Consider the following 10,881-nt stretch of genomic DNA (forward strand, 5'->3'; position numbering starts at 1 on the left):
AATTTAGGGAAATTGGATAAGAAATGTAGCTTTCTCGCCGCAAACATAGAATGCGACATCTTTGGGGCAGTGGTAATGGTCAAGTTATCATTATAACATCTTTCCTTTACTGTGATACCCATATCTATAAAATTCATTTTGTCTTTATGCATTGAATACAGAGGGTTCCAGCAGCATTCCACGATAGATATGGTGATTTTCTTCCTAGTCAGCTAGGAATAAGATGTAAAAAATATCTGTGGCCTGCAAAATATGACAAAGCAGTCAGGAAGATTTACGATATTGGTAAATTCATGAGATATTATGGTCTGACGGTGTACAATGTTGCCTTGTTTGAGTACTACGGGGATGGTTTGTTTGAGGTTCAGATTTTCAGGGACACTGCTGTCGAATGTCTCTATCCTAAAATGCATCCAACTGAGTTCTTTAAAACCACTGGCAAGTATTATGACGAAGAGGACTATATTTTGGACACGAAATCTTTGGAATTGGAAAAACAATTATCTCTTCTCTGTTTTAATGCTTGCGCTAACAAAACTGATTTTGTTGAGATGTGCCTTTCAGAACAAAATCTTAATCCGCACCTTCAGAATCTGGTGAGTTAATTTCTGCGGAACGTGTACATATTAAAACTCTGCTAAGCTTATGTAATTATGTCTGCTTATTGCTATTTGGTGTGTAAATATATTCTCCCGCTTGCTTCTGGCACACATGTTTATGGAATGTACTCCATTATATTCCTGGTTCTTTAGTATTTAAAAGTTATAATTATCTACACGTGGACACTGAATAACAGGAATTAGATCCTTCCTGGGAGAAGTTTTATAACAAATGGGATGATGGCAGCAAAGTTGTCCTGAGGTTAGAAAGGACATACTGGGAAGTCTTCGTCAGTTGGCAGAACAATAGGTGCTCGTTTGGTAGAGGCTGGGTAGATTTTGCAAGGGAATCCGGGCTTCAAGCAGGAGATAATCTGCTGCTTTTCAAACACAACACAGACGAAGAAAATATCTTAAATTTCTGCATCTTCAAAGCCGAGGCCTGGTCTGATGCGTGTGTTGAGGGTATATAACATAACCCTTCTCTTTTTTAGTTTAAAGCTTCAATTCCATAGCCTTGGTATCTGACTATGTGTTTATTATATGTAATGATCAGGGACATCCAATGCTGAGCATTCATTCTATAAAATGGTGTATCCTCATGCTGCGAAGGAAGGACACTTTGTGAGTTCATCTGCATAATAAAGTTTGTTAATTTCGCACTTATAATATATACCTCATTATCCTTATTTTTGATCAAATTCATAGGTTCTTCCAAGACTGTTTAGCAAGAAATATTGTAGTAGGTTGTGTAGAATTAGGCAAGTTGATGTTGATGATAGAAGCTGGTACATTTTCTATAATGTGCCAAATGGTTATATCTACAACCTTGAGGATATGCTAAAGCATTTCAAGGTCATCGAAAAGGAGGCGATTGTTTTTTCCATGAACAGCAGTAATGTCATGACTGCTAGAATCTTTCAGAAAGATGGCATGGAGATAGCCTACAAAAGAAGAATCCGAAGCGCCAAGTACCTTGGAGATGAACACTGGTTTATAAAGCCTGATCTGAGAAGTGATTATGGTACAATCCTAAAATCTTAATACTATAACATTTATCTATACAGCACTATTTGAATTTGCTATTAAAAGACTGTAATTCCAACTGTTTTTCCTCTTAAGATTTAGAAGAGGACAGCGAACACGGCTCGGAATCCTCTGGCGGAAATGCTGGTGTTGGCAATGATATGGCAGAGAATGATCTGCAGTTCACCATCACAGTCTCTACTCTGCTCATTGATAAGAAAACACATGGCCCGGTATCAAAATAATTTCTTGATAATATCTAGAGTAGCATATTTTTATTGTTCGTACAATTTAAAAGGACTCCTTATATCTCCTGTTATTTGTTTCACTCTAGTTTATTCCAGTTGTTATCCATCCTCCAAACCGTGCATGGAAGAAAGGCGATGAAGTTGAGATCCGAACAGAGAAAGGTTCCTGGAGATTAGGCATGGTGTTGCACGGGAATCGCGCACGAATGTCTGCTGGCTGGAACAAATTTGCAAGGGATAATGAATACCAAGTTGATGATGTTCTAAGCTGGCAGCTGATTGAAGAAAACGGGACTGATGTGTTTATCGTGACCAAAGTAGCTCCAGTCTAGATTTAAGAAAACTTGCAGCAACAGTATAAATTCTATCAGACTTGTATTTTTTGTCATGGTTTGGTCGTATGACTTGAATTTTGTTTGTTTGAAGATCTGGACAATGTGCAAGAGTCTGGACAATGTGCACTCTTGCACATTTGATAAACTTGACAGTGTTGGTTGCAATGCTATTTTCTGATTTAAATTATTTTGTGGTGAAGTATATATATATGAAAAAGTCATTATCTCGTTATTTAACTGTATCATATATCCATTTTTTATCATTAATAAATCTTAACAGATAAGTTAGTCATGAAAATCATGCTTCCCAAAAAGGATCAGACCCTTTTATCTATATTAAGGCAAATAAAGATTTTAATAGAAATCTGCATTTCTATGATCAAAATTTAATTATAATTAGAACTTAATCCTTTATAATCCTCAAAGTTATTTATTTTCAATCCTTAGAGTTATTTATTTTCAATTTCGATCAAGTGAAAAAACTTGAATCAAACAACCAAATAATTAACCAATTAACTATTAACTATAGATATCTAATCTAATAAGTATAAGAATCAAACTAACAATTCTTAAGTAATTAATTCATTATATACCGATAACGAATCTCCATTTCCAAATCAAGTATTAGGTATAGATTAGTTTAATTCATTATATACCGATAAAGATTTTCGATTTGTAAATCAAGCAATAGGTAGTAATTAGATAATTAGGTAGACAAACGTAATATGATCACTAATCATCATGGAGGCTGATAATAGATAAAGATGTAACGAACAACCACAAATATTAACAATCCAACCTCAAATATTATATGAAACTCAATAACCAATACCAATTTTTCAAAAGAGTACATATCTTAAAACAAAAGTCGCGATTTCAATATGTCCAAGCTTATTAATATTATTTCTCAGAAGGAAATAAAATAGCAGAACATCTTCGTGGTCAAGGAACGGCAAATGTCCTCTGAGGCCTCAACAAATCAAGGTTCCTGCATATTCAAAGAAGGAACACCATCATTGTAAATATAATTTCTATCTGCTCAACAATCATATGCATTAGAATGATACAAAAGCACTTCACCATTTTTATCTTCTTAGAAACAGAATCTGATGAAGTAGGAGTTTCCAAGCAAACAACATAATCATCAGTCTGAAAATAAAGGGTCATTAAGATTGTAAACTTTTATTGATCGACGAATTCAGTATACTGAAACCATTCTAATTAAGCTGTTGTATTGACTTTGGAAAGCTACCTGTGATTGCTCAAATGATGGGAATTTAGTAATCGGTGAATACTCGGCAACTTTCTTGCCGGAAACAGAACCTTCACACAAATCCACAACTTTGTATATGTTACTATCTCCAGCAACATTAGATTTTGAGAGTGATATCTTCACTGTAACAGTCTTTCCAACAATGTTTCTCAGCACTGGTGGCATCTCACTGTTAGGAGCCTATAAACGAAAATCATGACATCAGTAGGACTCAGATCCTGACTGATAAAATTGAATAGCTAGCATTGATCATCCATCTGAATAAACTTGAAACACAGCTGCATTATTATACAAAAAAATACCTCTTTAGAAGAGTTCATGAGATTGGTGACTGTGGTTTTTGCTAAGCGTTTAACCACACGATCCGTAAGAACAACTGTTGATGCAAAGGAGTTGTCATCAGCTAATACCAGTAGTTGAAATCTACAAACAAAACATTAGTCATTGTTAACACTGGTCACACAAATTATAACTGTAAGAAGTTATTAGTGACCATCTCCTCGGTACTTAATTATGTAATAGTTTTACCTCTTCTCCCCATATGAGAAGCTTCGGGGACAAACAGTACACTTGTACTTTCTATCAACCTTTTCAAGTTCTTCGTGGCATGACTGACATGCATAGTACCACCAGTTTTCCTTGTCTTCAATATCAGATATCTTAAAAGTGACCATAACAGTATTCTGCTTATGAAATACGTCATGGTCAGAAATTCTGTCAATGATAATGATCTATCAGTTTAATAAACATAGTTAGGCCATTGATGCTACCTTTTCTGAAAAAGAAGTGAGATTTTCTGTCAAATGCTTCAACGAAAACATTAACAGAGGAGAAGCAGGAGGAGGGGTTATAGTTGGTCTGATTGGAGCAGCCGGTGATTTGTACCCTTCTTCTTCCAATCTAGATCACATTAAGGGCATTATCAATCTATTAAATACTCTACACCGGTCTTCATACGGTTGAAATTTGTAACACGTTATGCACCATATAAATTCAATGCTAATATGATTCACCTTTTACGGAATACTTCAACCGCCTCGATGTTAAGATTTAAATAAATCCTTGTGGATGGCAATGCACCTATTTGTAACTCTTCTGCATATGTAATTACATAACATTTAAAACAATTGTATGTCTATAACATGATGAAAAGAAAAGACCATATATGTATAAAAATTTAGACACAACACGTCGAAACGTCGTCAACTTTGAGCTTGCAATAATTGCGACAACAGGCTTCTTCTTTTCACTTTCATATTCATTGCTTACAGTAACAGCCAGCTCACCCCATAAGCAAACACCAAGCACTACCCTATGAATTATAACCAATAAGTTAGTATTGAAAATGAGTACAAAATAATCAACTGGCAAAGCTAATTTTGAAATTTATACCTTCCATCAGATAACTTGAATCGTAGTGTCTCCCTTTCCCCGTACCTGGTTGGGACACGGGACGCCGGCTCCCACTCTTCGATCATACCCATAACATCTACAGTACACATGGAACATAATTTATGTCTTTGAGTGATAAGGTTAAATTGCTAATTTGTTATATTCATTATTACGTAGAGCATACTCAGCATTCTCATCAGTCTCAGACTGACCACCTTGTTCGAAAAATCTCCGACCTCCATGATTTCAAATTTGTGCTTTGGGATCATGATATCTTCCTCAACAGCCTGAATCTTAGTTGAATTCAGGAAACGGAGATCAATATTTGTGGACACTGGTCTTAGACGACCATACGTGTCTCGGACCTGGAAACCTTCAAATATGTAAACACCACCCTCTTTGACATCTTTCCCAATAGCTTTCCATGTGTCGGGATACACATAAGCATGAAGGTGATAGTTCTGCATATGGATTTCAAAACAATGACAACTTTTAGGCAGCTCTTAATCGCTAATATTAGGCATGACATAATGATGAACCAAAAACACAGTGTTGCATACTTCTATGCTTAATGAGAAATAGTTTCAAGTTCAGTGAACATATAATCAAAACTGCAGTCTTTAACTTACATCATTGTCTAACAGAATGAGGTTGAATCCCTTAACGACGCCAGATTCAGCATTGTTTGTAGGCCATAATCTAGTCACCCAAGCCTTTATCTTCCAATCAGTCCTGGACTTTTCAAGATCCGCTAGATGATCAAACATAGCATTGACTTCCGAGCTGTTAAGAAGAATGAAATCATGATACCATTGATATCATGCTCCAACAATATAACACCCTAGAAATACTAAAATATGTTGAAACCATTTCATGAACCAAGTGACATAGATCTTTATACGTATCATCAATAAAACCTTTCATGCACAATACAACATACCTTTCCGCCATGGAGATTCTATCAAGGATGGAGTTGTATTCTAGTAATGAATTTCTTCTTCTTATGTTCTGTATCTTATATTTTATTTATATAGAGCAACTAACTTTAAGCAAAACTTAAATCATTCCCTAATTTTGTGTATTCCATAGTCTATTGATGATATTATTGCTATGATCTTTGTTTTGTATTTGCAATTTTCCTGATTTTTAAATTTTAATTTTTTTAATTTATTTAGAAATATTCTTAACACCAGAGAATCCGCCTATGAGATCATGATTTATTATTAGGTAATATAGATAATATAGATATTGAATGTTTACGTTTTAATTTTAAAATATAATTGTTTCTATTTTTAGATGTAGTATCTATAATTCTTTATTAGAGATTTTACTATCAATTCCAATATTATAAGTAGACATTTATAGTAATGATATTTTAAGTCTAGTTAAATCGTTTTCTACGCAATGATTGACATTTTTTTCTCAATTGATTCAAGTGTACAATCAGCTATGATTGATGTTTATATTTTCCATGAAAGCTAGTCATGATTTCGGGATGAATAGTTTTAATTCTATATATGCTTTATTAATAATAGAAATATCTCTATCAAAAAAACATTTATGATATAGTGTATATTTGACTTTTTCATGGAGAATTTACAACTCGTCCCAATATTATAATTGGCAGTTTATAATCATCTACATGTATACAATTTTTTTGGTGACTAATATATTTGTCTGCATTAATTGAAAAATATTATGAATCAGCTACAATCACAGTATATATTCCATACTTAGGACGAATTAATTGATTTCATAGTGTCGTACGTGCTTCCGAGAATAAATACTTTACTTATATTCCTTTGGCTAGATTATTCAGTATCTTGTGCAAAAAATGATTTTTGAAAGTTTCCCTTTTAGCCGTCAATTTAAAATCTAGTAGCATAGAAATGAAGTATATAAAATTTTATAATAATTTAAGTTATATCAACTTTAGAATAGTATGTATTGTATCCCAAAGAAAGTAAAAAAATTTAAAAATATAATATCCGAACTTTTTTAATATATATTTTTCATCTAAAAATAATTCATCATTAGAGAACGCTTAACACGGCCAAAAGATCATTTGTCTTTCTTTTAGATACCGCCAAAAATATTTAATACTTATTTTAGTTTAAAAAGATTAATCTTTTTACGCATTAAACTAAGATATATATCATCCATGCATGGTCCTAACTGAAAAAAAGTCTCAAAACTACTTTATAGTGACAAATTAATTCTACTAATGAGTGAATCTAGACATATGTTCTACACAAATATACTCCAGAAAACTTATAAAATTTCTTATTCAAACATCCAAGCATAATAGATGCAAATCATTTCATAGTTCAATTTTAACAAACCAAAAAGGCCAAAATAGCTACTGCAAAGTTTGTACTGCGCAAGCGCAGATTTATTACAATAATAGATAATTAATTAAGAATCGAATTGGATAACACAACGGGAAAACATTGTTCTCATTGGCGAAGCAGCATTCGTTGAATGTAGTGTCATATTCCAAGAAAATTGCGCCAGTACCTATTAAATTCAATTTAAATGATAAGCACATGAACTCTAATCATAGATTATGACAACTTTAACAATCTTAATGAGCGATGGCAACTAACTCGTTTCTCATGTCAGTTGCAGCATCGGTTTCCATGTTTATAAAAATCTGAGTCCAAGGGCATGCTGTCAAATGGTAGTTATCCAGACCTACCTCAACTGCACAATATAAGGCATGGTGTTAGTTAGGATTAGCATCTATTATTCATTACTTATGAATGAATGTAATAAAAACAACTCCAAAAATAACCTGGAATCCTCTTAATTTTCACACCAGCCAACACGATAACAACAGGAGCCTGCAAATTGGCAGTAAACAGCATGTTGCTGCTGTCCAGAATTCTTCCCAACAGGGTTACTCGAACAAACACATGGCCATCAGTGACTTGAAACTTATGGACACGACGATCACCATGCCTAGTGCGGATCGTTGACACCTGGCCAGGATGCTCGACAACACCAATCACATCTGCAGCCAAACAAAAAACCAAAAACCAATAAGACAATAAGAATTTTATAGTTGGTACGTATAACAAGTTGATTGCGTAACATGCCTATGGTATGGACTGGTAATTGATCATCATTGTTTGGTTCTGCAAGACGCTGTACTTCATCGACTTGAACAAATTCAAAACCATATTGTGGAAATCTAAGGCTGGTATCCAGGTATGGCTGAACAGTGGTGACATTCAAGAAACGAATGAACCTTGTAGAAGAGAGGGGGCGTTCAGACGCAGAACAGTTCAAGATGGCAAAAGTTGTTATTTCGTACAAACCTCCTTCGACTATCAAACCATCAAGAGATTGCCAGAAATCATTGTTAACCCGTGCATGAATGCGATGGTTCTGTGTTTCACAGCACCAGAAAAAATATATCAATAATATGCTCGACATAGAAAGTATTTGATATGAAAGAAGTGCTGATAAGCAATTAACGATCTCAGGACACATCAAAAGTGAGAGGCAATTGTAACATGTTTACAGCAATAATGAGAACATCTTACATGGCGATCAAGGAGAATAAGGTTGTATCCTCTCACAGAGTTGGTAAAGCTTGAAATAGTTGGCCAAACCCTTGTAACGCGAGCTCTGATTGTCCATTCAAGGGTTGAGTTGTTGAGCATATGTATGCAAGTCTCCATAGTGTTGTTCTTTGTGATAACTATAGGTGTATTGAAGAACTATATTTATAGAGTAATATTTTGTTGTAATCGCTGATTATGATATTCTGATTCCCTAAAATCAAATAAAATATTCTCACCAAGTTTTTTAAGATCTGGTAATGATATTAACTGAAAATATATATAGATATGTAGATATGCTTTTGTAAATTTAAGTTAAGAAATTCTCCGTCTCTTATTACAGGTATATGTTGGAAAAATATATATATGCAGATGCTCTTATGTTTTGCTTACCACAATCAATTAAGATAATTGGCAACCATATTTAAAAAAGACGTAATTTGTGACTTATATCATTATACTCATAAGATCTTTCTTGATATTTAAGGAAAGGGATATTTCATAAAAAATAATGTGTTAATAATATTCGATTGCCTATCTTCTATTTTTTTAAAAAAATCTCGCTGAAAAGTATTTTGAATTTTTACATTATAAATTTAAATGACACTGGATAATTTTATTACATAGAATTTAGTTGTTGTAAACCGAACCCGAGTAGGAATTTCTTAAGCCAGAAACAGACTCTTGCCTTTTATTATTTTCTTACTACATTCCCATAAAAAATAATTTTTTTTTATGTTAAGAGTCGAAATTCCTATTGAACTTTGTTAAAGTACGGTTATACCGTAGTACTTAAATTATAAAGATCAATCCATTTATGAATTTTTTTAATTGTAAACAAAACCCGAGTAGGAATTTCTTAAGACATAAACAGACTCTAGCCTTTTATTATTTCCTTATTACATTCCCATAAAGATCAATCCATTTATAAATTTTGTTCACCTAAAATATAAAAAAATGGTGAGCAATCAACAAAATAAAATGTCGTCTTTTTAATTAATTTTAGATATGTCAAATGGGAATAAAGAGTTTTTTTTTACCTTTTTATATATGCTCCATATATTGTTACTCATAAATCTAGGCCGAATATATGAAATTCTTACAAAAATACCGCCAATTAAAAAATTACACTGTCCTGTTTTCTTTTAATATTCCTGAAATATAGTGCTATAATTTATATTCCAAGATCTAGATATTGACCGGAGACGGTCAAAATATGAAAGAAAAAAATTATAATATGATATCACAATTAATATAAATAATTATTTTATTTTTTTTACAGTGTGTATTCACGTTAACATATTCTCAATAAAAAATCAACATGTGAAAATAGTTCAACGTAATTCAAATTACAGGAACAATTTTTTTTTTTTAATAACAGCTTAGGCACAATTTGATATATAGATCAAATTTTTTGGAAAGGAAAAAAAAAATTCTCAATTAGTGTTCCTAGGACAAATAATGTAAGTTGACAAATGTGTGGTCACTACTGTACTTAACCGATTTCTAATTTAGTAAATACAATCTTCCATAAATATTAATGATATTATAGAGGCCACTCTTACATTCTTTAATTGACAACATGTATTTAAATTTTTGGGATATAGAAATTTTTTATAAAAAAATTACTCAAAAAAAACATACTTCTGTGTACAAAAAAAATGGTAATAATATTTTCAAAAACTAAGTTTTGGAAGACTTATAATTTTTTAATGTAGTCCATACAATGTTGGACTTAAATATTAAATATATTATAGCGGCCACTCATTTTTTTTAATTCACAACATATTTTCAAATTGTTGGCATATAGAGATTTTAGAAAAAAAAATCCCCTCAGATTAAGTCAAAATACAATTTTTAGCCTTATTTTCAAACTTTACAACTCATTCTTTCCTATCGCTATCGTATAAATTTTGGCAAAAAATACCATAATTGTGTGCACAAAAGAACTGGTAATAACAACACTATTAAAAATTTAGTCAATTAAGACTTTTATATTTAGTTTTTACAATAATCAGTATCAAATAGCGACCAACATTATAGACACGTCCTTCTATCTTTTTCAAAACTGCCAATCAGTTTTAAAACTGCCAATCAGTTTTAAAACTGCCAATCAGTTTTAAAACTGCCAATCAGTTTTTTAGACATGTCCTTCCACAGTTTTAGTGATAAGGCTATAAACATATTGCACTCTATAAATAAAAAAGTTCTTAGACTGCACTTTGTCCCGTAAAAGTATTGTGTTGAGTTTGCGTTCAAGATTCTACGGTAATGTCATCAAGGCGTGCAAAGCGAAAGCGGTACTTGGAGTTACAGGACGTGCTTGTGAGCAAAGTGCAGTCTCTGAATTTAAGTTCCTCTGATCTGGACAATGATGTTATAACGGCCAATGAAGATTTTGGTTTGATGTACAAAAGCATGGAAGATAGGCAGTCAGAACTA

At 32.7% G+C, this 10,881-nt stretch overlaps 2 protein-coding genes across 2 annotated transcripts; both read right to left on the bottom strand.

The window, feature by feature from the left end:
• Nucleotides 1–3,187: 3,187 nt before the first annotated feature.
• Nucleotides 3,188–5,824, bottom strand: LOC108225970 (replication protein A 70 kDa DNA-binding subunit C). The gene is made up of 12 exons (XM_017400921.1): nucleotides 5,814–5,824; nucleotides 5,503–5,656; nucleotides 5,058–5,334; nucleotides 4,874–4,970; nucleotides 4,672–4,793; nucleotides 4,495–4,576; nucleotides 4,252–4,381; nucleotides 4,010–4,164; nucleotides 3,784–3,904; nucleotides 3,461–3,661; nucleotides 3,289–3,357; nucleotides 3,188–3,196 (listed from the first exon to the last, which is right to left on the bottom strand). The coding sequence occupies exons 1-12, from the start codon at nucleotides 5,822–5,824 to the stop codon at nucleotides 3,188–3,190; spliced, it is 1,428 nt and encodes a 475-aa protein (XP_017256410.1).
• A 1,633-nt stretch (nucleotides 5,825–7,457) lies between these two features.
• On the bottom strand, nucleotides 7,458–8,559 carry LOC108225971 (uncharacterized). The gene is made up of 4 exons (XM_017400922.1): nucleotides 8,422–8,559; nucleotides 7,972–8,263; nucleotides 7,668–7,886; nucleotides 7,458–7,576 (listed from the first exon to the last, which is right to left on the bottom strand). The coding sequence occupies exons 1-4, from the start codon at nucleotides 8,557–8,559 to the stop codon at nucleotides 7,458–7,460; spliced, it is 768 nt and encodes a 255-aa protein (XP_017256411.1).
• Between the last annotated feature and the right edge of the window lie 2,322 nt (nucleotides 8,560–10,881).

Source organism: Daucus carota, chromosome 6 (genome assembly GCF_001625215.2).
Source record: "Daucus carota subsp. sativus chromosome 6, DH1 v3.0, whole genome shotgun sequence".
Taxonomy (NCBI): domain Eukaryota; kingdom Viridiplantae; phylum Streptophyta; class Magnoliopsida; order Apiales; family Apiaceae; genus Daucus; species Daucus carota.